Source organism: Pyrgilauda ruficollis, unplaced genomic scaffold, assembly GCF_017590135.1.
Source record: "Pyrgilauda ruficollis isolate IOZ18807 unplaced genomic scaffold, ASM1759013v1 scaffold6, whole genome shotgun sequence".
Classification (NCBI taxonomy): domain Eukaryota; kingdom Metazoa; phylum Chordata; class Aves; order Passeriformes; family Passeridae; genus Pyrgilauda; species Pyrgilauda ruficollis.
The window spans coordinates 14,732,435-14,747,668 of record NW_024527710.1 but is presented as its reverse complement, the minus strand read 5'-3'; the positions used below and the strand labels follow the sequence as shown (position 1 = coordinate 14,747,668).

The 15,234-nt window shown below is 50.8% G+C and overlaps 2 protein-coding genes across 4 annotated transcripts in view; one reads left to right on the top strand and one right to left on the bottom strand.

The window, feature by feature from the left end:
• SSBP3 (single stranded DNA binding protein 3) overlaps positions 1–6,686 on the top strand; it is a 54,032-nt gene extending 47,346 nt beyond the window's left edge. For all 3 annotated transcript variants that reach the window (XM_041483049.1, XM_041483048.1, XM_041483047.1), the window contains 9 exons: positions 2,152–2,216; positions 2,311–2,359; positions 2,567–2,602; positions 2,776–2,830; positions 3,245–3,315; positions 4,037–4,115; positions 4,318–4,346; positions 4,545–4,646; positions 5,188–6,686. In XM_041483049.1, coding sequence (XP_041338983.1) covers positions 2,152–2,216; positions 2,311–2,359; positions 2,567–2,602; positions 2,776–2,830; positions 3,245–3,315; positions 4,037–4,115; positions 4,318–4,346; positions 4,545–4,646; positions 5,188–5,217 — 516 coding nt within the window. In that variant the 3' untranslated portion in view covers positions 5,218–6,686. The remainder of the gene's footprint in view (positions 1–2,151; positions 2,217–2,310; positions 2,360–2,566; positions 2,603–2,775; positions 2,831–3,244; positions 3,316–4,036; positions 4,116–4,317; positions 4,347–4,544; positions 4,647–5,187) is intronic.
• Positions 6,687–11,210: 4,524 nt separating this feature from the next.
• Positions 11,211–15,229, bottom strand: MRPL37 (mitochondrial ribosomal protein L37). The gene is made up of 7 exons (XM_041483527.1): positions 14,772–15,229; positions 14,370–14,553; positions 13,790–13,905; positions 13,103–13,288; positions 12,667–12,824; positions 11,986–12,189; positions 11,211–11,420 (listed from the first exon to the last, which is right to left on the bottom strand). The coding sequence occupies exons 1-7, from the start codon at positions 15,166–15,168 to the stop codon at positions 11,343–11,345; spliced, it is 1,323 nt and encodes a 440-aa protein (XP_041339461.1). The 5' UTR covers positions 15,169–15,229; the 3' UTR covers positions 11,211–11,342.
• Between the last annotated feature and the right edge of the window lie 5 nt (positions 15,230–15,234).

Below are 15,234 nucleotides of genomic sequence, written 5' to 3'. Positions count from 1 at the left end.
AGTTGTGTCATGTCTTTAGCACCAACCTGAGGATGATGCTCGGGGCTGCTCAGCCACGTCCACGGACACCCGGATCCATCCTAGGGCAGGGGACAAAAAACCTGCGCGGGAATCGTTTCACAGGCAAACCCTCCCATAGCGCTGCTGCTGTGCTTGAAATCCTCCTTTCCTGGAGGATTACACCCAAAAAGAAGAAAAAAAAACAAAGGCATTTGCAAGCGTGGCCTGCGCCAAGGCGAGCGGCGGCGGCTTGCCGGGGGGAGGCTGCTTCCCACTTCCAGAGCTCGCCGCGAAACTTGGAAGCGGCGAGCGCGCGCTGAGCGCCGCGTGGGATGGCGGCGGCTCTGGGAGCCGGCAGGAGTTGTGAAATGTTCAGAGCTTTATTTTTGACTCCGCCGTTCCCTGTGTATGTACATTAGGGAGAGGTTTTTTAAGAGGCAGCCTTTCCCTGGAGGAGCGCTGGGCTTCCCAATCTGGCACCCGCAGGCGCTGCCTCCCTGCAGCCATCCAGGAATCGGCGCCTGCGCAGGCAGCCACCAAAAATACCCACCCAGACCCTGCAGCCCCTCACACCTTGTGTGCCCTGGGCTTGTTTTCCTTTAAGCTTTGCGTTGGGACCTTCCTGAATACTTCTCAAACGATTCCAGAGGGCTTCAGAACATCCAGCCAGGACATCCTGGAGTCCTGACAGCAGCTCCTTATTGCACAGCAGTGATGAATCATCCCTTTCAGCTGATTGCCGCTGCCTTTTTCCCTTTAAGAGTCCCATTTGTAGCTCTGCAGCAGCCAGGATAGGGTTTGCCAGCACCAATATGAAGAGGGTTTGTAGCTGAAGAGGGTTTGTAGCTCTCTGGGTTTTGGTGGTGCCTTGCCCAGGTCGCTCAGCACAGCTGTGTTCCCTCCTCACCCTCCCTGAGCATCTTTCAGCTGGCTTCATTTTCCAGCCTTTCAGCTCCAATTAAAAACGCTGAGCCTTTTTTTTTTTTTTTTTTTTTTTTTCTTTTTTTTTTTTTTTTTAACAAGGGGCTTGATGCTGCTATTCAGTGTAAATGGCTGAAATTTCTATCAATTAAGGACTTGATGGTAATTTGTTTGGGGAAAACCCTTTTCTGCCTCTTCAAAACAAACTTTGGTGATGCCCTCAGCAGTGCACCATGCACTGGTGCATCCGTAAATCCAGGTAAAAATTGGCAACACTAAAGTGTTGTACTTAAAATCCATTTTGGAGCACTCCAAGGGGCTGTGGTGTAGGAAGTGGCCAGCCATCCCTCCTCCTGCTGTAGCAGTTTTTTTCTTTAAATGGCAGACAGTCCAAAAAGATGCATTACAGAAGAGAGGGAGGTGGGAGGGGAAGAGTGTCGAGGCGACCTAAATCGGGCTGCACGTCGCCTGGGGGGCACGCGGAGCAAAGCACAGACCAAATGGAGCGCAGCATTCGGGGGATTCCTCTTCCTCCACTGCCTTGGGCTTGGCTTTGTACTAGAGCTGGTTTTAGGAGATGAGGGATGCAGATCTGAGGCTCCCAGTCCCAGCTGGAGGCTAAGCCAGGGAGGAAGAAGGCAGGAGAGGGGGCCCAGGGGGCTGCCTGCCCTCGCCCGCTCCCCGCGGCTGCAGATCCGCTCCGGGGGATGGAGCACAGAGCTGGGGAGCAGCAGAAAAACAAGCCTGGCTTGGTGTTCCCTGCTCCAGCAGTCATCCAGGGAGCAAGGAGTGCTCCATCTCGGGGGGAGCACTCATGCAGCCTTTCCTCATCCTTACACTACAGCAGGAACCTTCCAAGTGGTGCCTTTTCTCCTCCTGCTGCCCCTGTTTTCTCCTGCACAAAGGGAAAAATCCAGAAGGCTGTTGCTGGCGCTGGGGGCTGTGAACAGAATTGTGGAGCTGGGAAGGGGATGTTTTACCTCCACAGAGAGCAGGGAGGGGGAACTTTGGGGCTCAGTCTGGCTCCCATCCATATTCAGCTGCCTGGGGTTTTTTTTATAAACACAATTGCCTCTTATGTTTGTTGCCATTAATTTTTTTTTTTTAAGCTCATTTTTGCACACAGACCCACTTGTTTTTTGTTTGTTTATTGGCTCTTTTCCCCCCTTTCTCTTGCCTCTCTGGTGTCCCTGCCCGTTACGCTAGACTGACCCTTGGTTATCGTTGCAGAACTACGGCAGCGGCATGAGACCTCCACCCAACTCCCTAGGTCCTGGCATGCCTGGAATTAACATGTAAGGCAATCCCCACACTGGGAGGTTTCACCACTGGCTCATCTGCAGAAAAACACAACATTTATTTTTTCCCCCTGTTTAATTTTGTCCCCAGGGGGCCGGGTGCTGGCAGACCGTGGCCGAACCCCAGCAGTGCTAACTCAGTGAGTACCTTGGCTTGGTTGGGAAGGGTCCTGCAAATGGGATCATTCCCCAAGAGCTGAGCCCTGCTAATGAGAGGGGGTTCCCCAGCCTCTTCCTTAGGCTGCTGGGACTCCCATCCTGGCCAGGCTGAAGGGGCAACAGGGGGTTTTAGCTGTGCCCTGCTGGGATCCAGCCCATGGCTGAGCCTGTCTCTCTTGTCCCTGCAGATCCCATACTCTTCTTCATCGCCTGGTACATACGTGGTGAGTCCTGCCCTGCTGTCTGTGCTTTTGTCAGGAGTTCCTGTGGTTTGGGGCGAGTCAGTGCCATGGGAGGTGGCACTGGGCTGGGGTTGGGGGTTTGGGAGGTGTTTGAGAACATGGAGAGGTGGGCAGTGCTCGTGTTTGCACGTCTGACACCGGCGTTGTTTCCGCAGGGTCCGCCCGGCGGCGGTGGCCCTCCAGGGACACCCATCATGCCCAGTCCTGCAGGTACGAGCCCTCTGAGACCCCTCTCTCTCCAGGGCCATCCCTGCCCTGTTGGTAATGACCAATTTTTGTGGCTTTTGGCTTTCTGGGAAGTGAGTAGCATGGGCTTCTTGACTTCGGGATTGCATTTGGGGATGTTCCTCCATCCCCCTGTGGATTTGGATGCTGTGGGGCTCAGGAAGGTGAGGAATTACCTCCCCACCCTTCCCAGCGAGGAGTTGAATTTTTTTTCACAGTTGAAATTCTGTGATTAAAAACTTTGTGGATCTTCATTAAATACAAATTAACCAGAAAATGGTGGTAGTTAGAGGGAATTTTGGGTGATAAAATACAAAAGAATGAGTTCAAGTGGCATGAGTTTGTTTTAATTAAGAAATGAATTAATCACCCAACTTACTGGGCTTCACTGTTCCACAGATTCAACAAATTCAAGTGACAACATCTACACAATGATTAATCCAGTACCGCCTGCAGGCAGTCGATCGAATGTAAGTCTGCTTTCTAATAATTTACATATCAGATACCATAACAAATCATAATTAACTTCATCAGTTGAGAGTAAAGCAGTTTAATTGATTTCAGCCATTTGTTACAAAACAGAAATAAAACAAACCATCAAAAAGCGATTAACTCTTGGGCGACTTTGTTAATTTTTTATGCTTATTAAGAGAGCAGCAGTCCTGCTGCTCCGGCCAAGGTGCTGGGTTTTGTGGGATATGGGCAACCTTAAATCCTGTGGAATGCTCGTTGGAATGCTGTGCTGCAGCTCTGGGTTGCCATCCAGCCAAATTTTATAGATGAACCCAGAGGACCATGAGCCCCACAGCCTTGGGGGTGATACAGCCCCAGGTTGTGCCAGGGAATGTTCAGATTGGATATTCAGAAACTTTTTTGTCATCGAAGGGGTTTCCAAGCATTGGAATGTGCTGCCCAGGGCAGTGGTGGAGTCACCATCCCTGGAAGTGTCCAAGGAATGTGTGGCTCTGGCACTTCAGGGGGTGGTTTAGTGAGGATGGTGAGTTGACTGTTGGACTTGTTGATCTCAAAGGACTTTTTCAGCCTCAACAATTCAGTGATTCTGCAATACCTCCCTCCTTGCCCTGCTCCAGAGGGATGGCTGGGGCAGGGACAGTCCTCAGGAGCCACCGTGGCAGCTGCTTGGGGTTGTTTTGTGGCTGATTTTGGTTTTGTCACCTTTTTCTTCCGCAGTTCCCGATGGGCCCCGGCTCTGACGGCCCCATGGGCGGCATGGGCGGGATGGAGCCCCACCACATGAACGGATCATTAGGTGAGCCTTGATGGTCCTCCATTCCCTGGGGACACTGGCAGAGCATCCCAGTGCCTGTTCCCATCCTGGGGTCAGCTCCCAGGTGGCAGCAGTGCTCAAAGCAGAGCCTTTGGGTGGAAGTCACTGGGGCTGTGGGAGCCACAGGGCCATCCATGGCTGCAGGCCCAGTAAGGCTCTTCTCCTTTCTCTCCCCTCTCTGCAGGGTCAGGAGACATAGATGGACTTCCAAAAGTAAGTGGGGTTGGTTGCAGGGTGGATGTGTGGGCTCTCCCCTCAGCACTGGGCTGCTGTGACCCTGATGGATGGGGACACGGGGAATGTGACTGGGCTGGGCAGGGCTGTGCCCCGTCCCACAGCATCGTCCTGTCCCTGTGGCATTTCGGGGGGCTGTGGGGACCTGCTCACCACCTCCCCTCCCGTCTCCCACAGAATTCTCCAAACAACATAAGTGGCATTAGCAATCCCCCGGGCACTCCAAGAGACGACGGGGAGCTGGGAGGCAACTTTCTCCATTCCTTCCAAAATGACAATGTGAGTGAGTGAGTGCCTGCCTGGGGATGGGGGGACGGTCCCCAAGGTGTCCCAGCACAGGGATGGTGGGCTTGGCACAGGGGGTGCCTTTTGGACTTGGGTTGTGCTGCTGCAGGACAGGAAAGCGGGCAGGAGGAAAGAAGGCAGTGGGTGGGAGCTTGGGGTCTGTGGTGGGATGGGGTGCACAGGTGGAGAGGAGTGGTGCCTGCGCTGGCCTGGCCAGTTGGAGGCTCCGTGGGTGGCTGCAGACATCCCTCCTGCTCTCCCTCTATTAGCAGCATCTACACATGTGCATGTTAATTATTTGTTTCAAATTGCATCTCGCCCCATACTGTTCTGCTGATTTTCTTCCCGGAAAAGCGAGTTGCAGCGCAGATGAGGCCCTGTTAAATGGGAGTCTCCAGCATATCCTCTCTTCCTGGTTTATTAGATCCAATTAGGTTGCAGTGTAGTTGTCATCAGCCTCCTTTTGCATCCCTCTCTTCGATGTCCGGGGCTCGGACCCGCCTGGTTTCTCACCGTGGCTCTGTCTCTCTTGCAGTATTCCCCCAGCATGACGATGAGTGTGTGATTTCCCTCCCCCTCCTCCTCTCCAGGATCAAGAGAGTCAGCTGCCGTTCGGAGGATCTCAACGAATTATGCAAGAAGAAGAAGAAGAAGAAGCTAGGTGTATGGGCAGGGACACGCGTGGCGGGGGCCAAAACCCCAGGTTTAGTTTCATGCAATAAAAAGGCTGAACTTTTTATTCCATAAAACATGAAGGACAAAACTTAAAATATTTCAAGACATGACAAGACCCTTCTTTGTGCAGAAGGGTTTATATATGTACATGACACTTCTTTTTGGAAACAAACGGAAGCCTCTAGCACCCAACTCCGATCTCTTTGCTTTGTTCTTTTAAATAAAGACAGAAACCGAACCTGTTGTATGTTTGTGCCGTGCGACACCAGGAAGCTAGTCTAGATATGAAATCATGTTGTCTCTGTTGTAGTCATTTTTTTAAATAAACTGGACAGTTTACAATGGTGGTTTTCGTTCAGAAGGCCTGTTTTTCTTTTTTTTTTTTCCTGGTTTTTTTTTTTTTGGTTTTGGGGTTTTTTTCCCGTGTATTTTTTGGGGTTTGTTTTTTGGTTGTTTTTTTTTTTGTTCGTTTGCAGCACAACGCTTCCTCCTCCAGTTAACAAGATCTGCTTTGGGGAAGAGACTCCACCACCTCGTTATAAACTTGTTAACGCAGGTGACCCCTTCCAGGATCACATCCTCCAATGAATCGTGATCTTGCTCTCTGTGACTGTGGCATGCACTGTGTTAGTCTTTCCCCCTCCTCTGAGTACAAGAAGAAATCTCTTGTCCCTCCCTTCCCCAGAATCCTTCAGCTGGTTCACTGCAAAAATAGATTTTTTTAAATAATTTTTTTTTTAAATCCACCCAAAAAAAAAAAAAAAAAAAAAGGGTTAATCTGACCTGGGACTTTGAAACTGTGATCTCCAGCTAACTTTGGGATTTTTCTGGGGGTTTTATTTGCTTTGGGGGTATTTGCAGGGGGGTTTCTTTTCTTTAGAGATGTGCTCTTGTCAGGATTTCACTTATCTATGATTTGGAACTGGATGGAGATATTTTTTAAGGAATTCTTGTTGTTAAAATGTAACCTTGCTATTCTGTAGGCTCGCTCTGTAATAAGAAAATAAAAATTAATGGCAAGCATCGAAGGCCCTTCCTTCTGGTGGGAGAGGAAGGGACGAGCCAAGGCGGCGGGTTGGGATCTCTGTACATGACACTACCCTGTAGTTTGGTCTTGGTTTTTCTCCAGCTCCCATTTCTGCTCCATGTATATCATATTCTGTAAAATATTCTCTCCCTTGGATTTGACCTTTGTGCGGATTATTGAAAGCATTGTATCTTGTTTCAGTGTTTTTTCTTACCTTGTAGTCTGGTTCGAAAATTACCGAGAGGGGAAAAAAAAAAATAATTATTATACATTGTAGTTTGTGTACGATATTTGTTGATAATGTTTTATTAAAGGGATGTCTTTTTTCCGCACCCCTTCATTGAAATGTTTTTGGGGGACATTTGGCTTGTTTTTATTATTCTGACTGCAAGACATGAGATGACAAAACAACTTTTTTTTTTTAGTGTGTAATACGAATAATATTTTTTTTTAATGTTTGCCTTCTTTTTCCTAGGCATTTTCATTCTGCTTTACCTGTAGAAAGTCAGGAGGGAGGGAGGGGCGGGTGGGATGGGGGGGTCTGAGGGTGTCAGTCTCATAGTTACAGTCAGGTTAATATTTTCCAATTAATGCAGATTTGTTGCATTGCATACCCAGGGGCTCCCCAAGGGGTCAAATTTTTACCTTTTCCACTTTACATCTTGTTCAGGTGTGGGGGGCTTTTTTCCTTTTTTTTTTTTCCTTTTTTTTTGTTCTGATGTGAGGAAAATGAAAGGACCGGTTTTAATGTATTTTAAAATGAATAGCTAAATTATTGTCTTCATTGGTATGGGATGGTTTTTGAATGAAACGGTTCCCCCTCCTCCCCCCTCCCCCTGCTGTAATAAATATCAACATAAACATTTGATTTCGGTGCTCTGCAGTTTGTTCCTGGTGTTTGCTGCCAGACCCAGGGTGGGAGTTGGGGATTTTTTTCCAACCTTCATCAAGGGCCAAACCCCAGATTTGGGGTGCAGGAGCAGAGGTGATGCCGAGCAGAGGTGGCATTTTAAAGGGGCTGGCTATTCAAAATCCTGGGAATTCAAAATCCCAAAGGGATACAGGATGCAGTTCAGGACCTGGGTGAGGTTTAGTGATGTCTGTTTGTTTCTTGGAATTGTTTTTTTTTTTTTAAAAAAAAAGCATTTTGAAAATTTAGCCTAGAAAGTGGTCAGTGTTTCCTGCACTGGGCTGAGGATGTTCTGCCCGGACACTTGCCCTCCCACACCCAGCCCATCAGGCTGCAGGCAGAGAGGGATGTTTTAGGGGCTAAAAATGGAATATTGGTACACTGCTCCCCAGGCTTTGCTTGTTAGAGGCAGGAGGATTTGGGGTACCAGTGTGGTGATGGAGACTCCCTGAGCCAGGAGCTGGGTGCTGCTCCTTCCCTTTGCCAGTCCTGCACTGCTGGGAGGTAAGAAAGGGAGGGGAATGCATGAGTGTTGTTTTCAAAAATATAAATATTGAGCTTGCAGTGGGGTCTGTGACCCTCTTCTTGGGCAAGAGCTGCAGTGCTGGCTGGGTGTGTGCACCCACACAGGAACAAGCAGCTCCAGGAGCTCCTGGGGATGGAGAAACCCAACCTGGTTCCCCAATGGGCAGCATCAGAGGCTGGGGGAAAGATTGGGAAATTTTAGGCCTTTGGATGGGTGGTTGCAAGTGCCAGGTGCCTGAAACTCTCCCAGGAGCTGCTGTGTGAGACTTGTTCTCTACCTTTGACTAGTTGGGGCAGGACGTGGCTGGCTGTGAGCTCTCTCCTTCCTTGTGGGAATGTTCAGGCGTGGGCTGTGGGCTTGGGGGGCCATCCTGGAGCTCTGCTGCTCCTGGGAATGCTCCCCCCTGGCACTGGCACCCACAGCCACATCAGGGCTGGAATTCCAGCAGCGAGCACCCTGTGGTTGTGGATCCGCCTGGAGAAAGGCAAGGAGGCAATGCACTGGGTGGCTGCTGGGTTTGGGAATCTTTGGGAATCACCACTGTGCCCGCACAGCCCAGCAGCAGAGGAGCAGGGTGTGTTTGCACGCTTTGCTGCCTGGGCAGGTTTGTTTCCAGGGTAATCCCACAGATGTCCATGTGCAGCCATCCCCAGTGTGGATTTTGGTCCGGGCAACCACGTCCCCCTGTGCTTTGCAGAAAATAGAGTGTGAGCACTGTCCATCATTTGGTTCCATGACCCCTGAGGGGTTGAGGCTGATGAAGAAGTCCTGCCCTCCCAGACCCCTGGGGCCATCCCTGCCTACCCAGGCCCTGCTCAGCTGCCCAGAGCAGCAGGCTCCTGCCCTGCTGCCTGTTGTGTTTTTATTGCGGGGCATAGAAAAGTCCTTCCTGTTGGTTCTTAAGGGTTACAGGCTGGTATTATTAAATATCGCCATGAAACTGCCAAGTTCCCTCCTCGAAACGTCTCCTGAGCCCAGCCTCAGGGATAATTGTCTCCCCCATTAGTTTTCATTAAATTAAATGCAGGAGGAGGATCAGAACAACCAGGGGCTCCAGGCTGAGCACGGTGTGTACTTGTTGGCATGATGTGTGCAGCCTGTGGAGCTGGATTTTGCAGTGGGAGCGGTTCAGGGGAAGGGAGTGTGGAGTGGTGGAGAGCTCTCCTGTGGGCAGCCAGGCTCCCCTGGGTCCTGCAGAGCTCTCCTGAGGGCAGCCAGCCTCCTCTGCCTCCTCATCTCACGCTCCTGCCACCCCATTCTTGCATGTTCTGCTTCCCTGGCTGCGGATCATGAAAAGTTAATGCCTGGCCCTGGTCCGTGCTGAGGTAACGCCATTCGTCTGCTGACGAGCCTTTATAACTTATTGATGCCAGCCCAGATGTGCCTCTGTGCCCCATTGCTGGGCTCCCCACCCCACCTCGCTCAGCTGGGCCGATTCCAGCAGGCCACTCCGGAGGAACTGGAAGAGCTGAGCCACGCATGGAGCTTGGGAAGTGCAGCAGGACACAAGGACAGGTGGTGGGGGCTGCCTGGTTCAAGGACCACGACAGGCCAGCCTGTGCCAGGCGCCAAGCTGGGAGCTCCACTCATTCCCACCTTGAGCTCCCCTCCAGGCTCTCAGAGGAGCATTCCCTGCACAAGGATCAGCCGCTCCTTCCAGCAACACACGAGTACCACTTCCCCCCCGGCCTCAGGTGAGCGTGGCTGTGCCCCAGCAAAGCAGGGACATGGCCTCACACCCTTGTGTATGATCCCCTCACCTGTCGTGGCTTCCCGATGCCTCACACAACCCCTGAAGTTGTTTTCCTGCTGACCATCCCACATCTCCCTGCTTCCGCTGTTTTTCAAAACTGCCTTTGCTCTGCCTTCGTCCATCCCTCCCTGTGCTTGTGCTTTGTCTCAGCTCAGCTTGAGCACAGCAGGGCTCCAGCTTCTCTCAGCCTCTCCCCTTCAACTGCCTGCCCTGACAGAGATGTCTTTGTTGAGAGGTAAAAGCAGCTGAAGGGACTCTGCCTCTTCCAGACAGACCATCCCCACAAATTCCCACATCTACGAGAAGCACACGAGGTGTTTCACCTCTACACAACCCCTCTCCAGCACAGCTGCTCTTCCACCAGGCTTCCTCAGGGAAATTCTCTCCTCAGGAATGCTAACGGGCAGCTGGCTGCCCTACAGGACTTCCTCCCTAGGACGGGTAATGACCCGAAGCTGGAAGAGCGAGGGGATGTCAGGCAGGGTCCGTGTGACACAGCAGGGAGGCAGCAGCCCGAGAAAGAAACACCCACTGCGTGTGACAGGCTCCACAGAGCACAGCCCTGTTGAAATGTATTCCCAAACACCTGGCTGCAAATCACAGACCTGAACAGATTTACTCCGATGAGCTGAATTAGGCATCCCTCGAGCAGGCAGGATTAAGATGATGCAGAGCAGTGCAATGCTTATGAGTTTTTTCTCTTTCAAGCACTTCTGCTAACTATGAAGGGATTTGTTAATTTAGCCTGCAGCCACTGCATCCCAATTGACGGGGTGCAATTGTTGATCTCAAATGGGACCGGTGAACGTTCCCGAGCCCTGCAGAGTGGAGCTGCCTGACGGACTGGGGCTGGAACACACAACTGGGGTGTTCATCCAGATGGCCAGGGATCACAAAGCACAGACCAGCCTCTGACACAAGACACCGAAGTGAGATGAATTTCTTGGAAATGTGCTCTTCCACACCTTAAAATAGCGCAGGCTGTCCTCTCCCTTCCCATGTGCTGGAGGGTACCAGAACTGCAAAACATTCTACATTTGGCTGCAGCTAATTTAGCTTTCATTTTACAAAACCCACACTAATCCCCCCATGTTAAAAAGAATATGCTTCCTGCTCAGTTAACTCTGTGTGGCAGGAAGAAATTCTTCCTTTGTATTTTTAGCAGCAAATACCAGCTACAGGCACCAAAGTTTCCCGCTACATTCTACATCACTTTCCCCAAATGCACAGGTCTCTTCATCCAGGATTGGGGGATAAAAGGACTGTGGTTCTACAGATCCAACAAAGCAATCCCTCCGATTAAGTGCTTTGGGAACTAAGCACAGGGCAGCACGACGCATCCCACGGCAGCCAGGAGTAAAACAAAGTCAAAGCCAGGCAGAATGAAAAAGCCTCGTGGCTCAGGCTTTCCCCTTGAAGCTTTGTAAGTCTCTTCTGCATTCAGAGGGACTCAAAGCAACCTCGGGAATAGGTTTGAGTCTGGCTCTGTGCAGAAGCACACTGAGAGCAGAGCCTGCGCAGAGGAATAATGACTGGCTTATGTTCTTCCCAGGCAATGGAGGAAGAGTGCAGGAGGATGCATCTGACAACTCCTCTAACCCAAATCCAGAGGTGAGCCCCTAAAATGAAAGAGTTTCTTCATGTACTATTTAGTTAAAAAAAAAAAATTTTTTTACTTTCAGTAACAATATAATTTATTTTTTAAAGTAAATTAATCCACCTTTCTTTAATTATACGACGGTTCTGGCAAAGAGAAGCAGCAGGTACAGTTGGTGAAGTATTTTCATTTGAGCTGAATTTCACACAGTTCCATGCAGATACAGTGCCAGAAACTTCTTGAATGTGTCTGGCTGAAAGCCAGAAATTCCAGCGGGCTTCTGCAGAGAAAAAGACACGGATGCTCAGTTTGCAGTGAAGTGATTAATGTAGACAAACAACGGCTTTAAACATGCTTGAATAAGACTCTCAGGCATGGCAGCTTCCAAATTGTGCTCTCCCTCCCCAGAAGGGTTTGGGTGGGGGTACTTCCACTGGTGTCAATCTCAGAGGGCAGAACCCCTTTGCCTGTGAGTGAGATGCCCTCCCAGCATAACCAGTACTGGCAGCTCTGTGCTCTATTTACTCCCCAGAGAGGCTGATGGTCTCTTGTGAGAGCTCCCTTCCTCAGAGCTGGCTTTGAACAAGCACACTATGAGATGGTGGATTTCAGCTGGGGGTATCTGTATGCAGGAGTTCACGTTGAGCTTGGCATGTCACACATCAGCACTACAAATACCCAGGAAATGTTTCCTCAGAAACACCTGCTTAGGTGAAAATGAGGCCAATGTCCCCTTCAGGTCCCCCCAGCTAGTTTAAAACCAGCTGCAGCTCTGTGCCAGCTCCCAGACCCCAGCTGTGGTGAAAGGGCAGCATTTCCACCACCATTTCCCAAGTTTTCCTTACCGTAACAACTCTCTTCTTGACTTCTGGGACACACTGGGCTCTCTCATACAGGTTCTGATCAGAGTCAATCCAGACCAGATTTTTTATGCCATCATTAGAGACAAGGTCTGTTGTATTTAACTGGAACACCATGAACTGGAAGAGCTGTCCATCTGTGCCAATGCTTTGCACCACTACTGGCTGTTCCAAAACCTTGGGATCATTCTAGGAAAAGAAGGGGCATGTGGGGGAGAATGTTTCAAAAGCTAGTTACAACAGAAATTGTATGAGTACTTGCTGATTCTGCCTCTTTGGATTGGTTTAAAGCCAAGATTTTAATAAATATATTGTTACCTTGCCCAGAAAATTACTCTAGTCAAACAAGTTTTGAATGTAGATTTGGTATTTTAATTAAAATTCCTCCTTCAGCCAGCAATGAACTGTCAATTTACATACTGAGCTGTGGGATGGGTTAGAGTTTCACAGCTGAACTTATTCCCTGGTTCCTGCCCATACCACCCTGCTGCATCACAAACACGCCCATTGCTCAGCAGTAGATTTCTGGATTTCTGAAGGCTGGGTTTTCACCTCTGCACTGGGAAGCCTGGATGTGAAAATCACTGTAAGGGGCTTTCAGGCCTCCCTGCACTGTCTGCAGCAGCAGGGGAAGGGAGAGGCCCAGCAGCAGGCTCCCATACGTACCCCGTGGAGCGCCCTGGCCTTGGCCAGCGCGTTGCCAAAAGCAAACATCAGCATTTTAGCACGGAGCTGTTCTGGTCTGAACCTGTCCGTGCGAACGTTGGCAGACTCCAGGAAGAACAGGGTGTGAGGATGAGAGTAGGGATAACCATCTCTGAAACCTAAAGGGCACATACTCATGTCAGAAACAGCTCAGGAAGACACTAGGCAGCCAAGGCTTTCTCCCATTATCTTCAGGAACTGCTCAAGCAGTTTGCTGGGGTTTGAGTTTTGTCCTCAGCCCTGCTTAGGCAACAATATACACACAGGGATCTGGAGCACTTGCACTGCAAACCTGTGCCTGCTCCTCATTCCCACACACTCCCTACTCTCAGCTGGCCCCAGAAGGCCCAGGAGTGCCAAGCTAACCCAAACACAGATAATTATCATCAGCACTGACCTGTATCATTGAGCTCTTTGTACACATTCACCTCCTGAAGATCGATTGTAGGCGCAATGGGATAGAAGGTCTCCAGAACATGCTCTTTGGTGGCCAGTATCTCCTCCTTGGAGGCTACTGCTGGTATTGGGGTCTTAGAGGTCATGAGAATTCCACTCAGGCCACGGACCTGAAGGAGGATGGATTCTGGGGAGGGAAATTAGGCTACAGTCAAACACTGGTGAAATAACATCAGGGAAAGATGCACATTTCCTTTTGCCAGTCTGTTCTGCAAGGCTCACTCTGTCCCCCTCACCTCCAAACCCATCTTAAATGGTAGCTCAGCTGTAGCTTCTTCATCTAAAATGCCAACGTTAATTGCTAGAGCTAAGTTCTTAACTAAACATCCTTAGAAAAACAACAGCAATGATTTAGGACATAAGAAAATAAACAATTTGGTTTGTTTAAGACATTGGTTCCCTTCTCCCACCATCTTGTCAATATTGATTAACACCTAATAATCTCCTCAGGGACAGCATCCTGCCATCATCCAAGGCTGCCCATGCCAACAGTGCTATTTAAACCAGAAAGAATTACCTGGCTCCAGAAATTGTTTAATTTTTTCCAAGTCCGCAGCCTTAAAGCCAGGAGCTTTACTACCCCTCTTATCTTACAAAGCTAAATGCTTCCACCACAGCAGCAACTGACCTCTTTTCCATGTTGCTGCTATCCTTAAGTTTCTAGCCAACATCCTTTTACTCAGAGAAGGATACTTCCCAGACATTAACCGGCATATATGTATCAGGTTTTCAAACAGCATTGGGCTGCAAAACAAGAAAAGAAACAGTTACATAAAAATGAGATCATAATAGCAGGCAGATGCTTCCGGGGGACAAATGCTGTAAAATTACTGTATGTAAAACATACAGTGGCATAACACTCCCAAACAGTTCACAGATATTGCAGATTGGTATCACACACACCAGGCCTGTTTCAAGTTGGCAGAAGTAATGCTTACAATTACTTTAAAAACTGATACTCTGCATCAGCTAGTAGATTTTGAGTTGAAACAGAGAGACATTGGCCTGAAAGAAGCTTTGATCTAGTGTATTTATATAAGTGCTACTGTAAATATTCAGAATTGGGCTTTATTTGTTGCTTTGGCTGTTGCTTTTTTTGTCTGACAATCTGATGAAGAGGGTCTTGCACAGCAGACCCTCTTCCCACAGAAGAGCTGTGTATGAATTGTCTCTGGAGTTTAAAACCTCCCTTACAGCTGAGGACTCACCAATATCGCTCCCTCCTGGGAGCAACCTCTGCCGTGTCCCAGAGCCGCGCGTGGGACACCATGTGTTTCGCCCTCTCCTCCAGCTCCTGGAGCCCAAGAGCCGGGTTATCCACAATGCCCTGCACGGCTGGGGGCAAACCCTCCACGAGCTTCGTCTTGGTGAGCCACTGCGCCTGCCGCACTCCTGGAAACACAACCCAAGGCGATGTGTCTGTCACACGGCGGTGATGCTCAATGCCCCCCTCCAACCCCAGCCACTCTGTCTGTGGCCGAGGCCGCCTGGCAGCTCATGCGGCTGGGCAGGCTCTTCACAGTGTTTTACACTCTGTGCCAGGAGAACCCTTGGCAGGAGGGGCAGGCAGGGCGAGTGCTTGGCAGGGGACAGCGCGGGGTGTCGGGTACCTTCCAGCATGCGGACACCCTGATGGCAGATGTAGCAGCCGCGCTCCTTGTACAGCGGCATCTCCTCGTAGCGCGGCCCCGGCGAGTGCCAGGGGTCGCGCCAGCCGCGCTCCCAGGGCGGGAAGCGCGGCCGGGCCAGGCCGGGCACGTAGTGCAGCCGTTCCGCGTACGTGACGGTGTCCAGCTCCACCTGCTCCCGCACCGGCCGCGGCTCCGCCATCTCCGCCAGCACCTCCGGCGGCGGACCCCGCACGGTCCAGGGCGTGCGCGGGAGCGGCGCGCGGTGGCGGGGCCGCCCCGCGCGGGTGGCGATGCCGCGGGTGAGGCCCCGCGCCGCCGCCGCTGCCACCACCCCCGCCCGCCTCAGCGCCTTCGGCCCCGCCGCCATCGCCGCCATCCTCCTCCTCCCGCCGCCGCCTCAGCGCCCGCCCGCCGCCATCTTGGCAAGGGCTCGTCCCCCACC

Bases quoted from the DNA above. Each gene is read 5' to 3' on its own strand.
- MRPL37 (XM_041483527.1), bottom strand. From the start codon at position 15,168: ATGGCGGCGATGGCGGCGGGGCCGAAGGCGCTGAGGCGGGCGGGGGTG. The intron at 14,554-14,771 runs GTACCCGACACC...TTGTGTTTCCAG, and splicing joins GGGTGTCCGCATGCTGGAAG to GAGTGCGGCAGGCGCAGTGG. The intron at 13,289-13,789 runs GTCAGTTGCTGC...TTCCCTCCCCAG, and splicing joins AGCAGCAACATGGAAAAGAG to AATCCATCCTCCTTCAGGTC.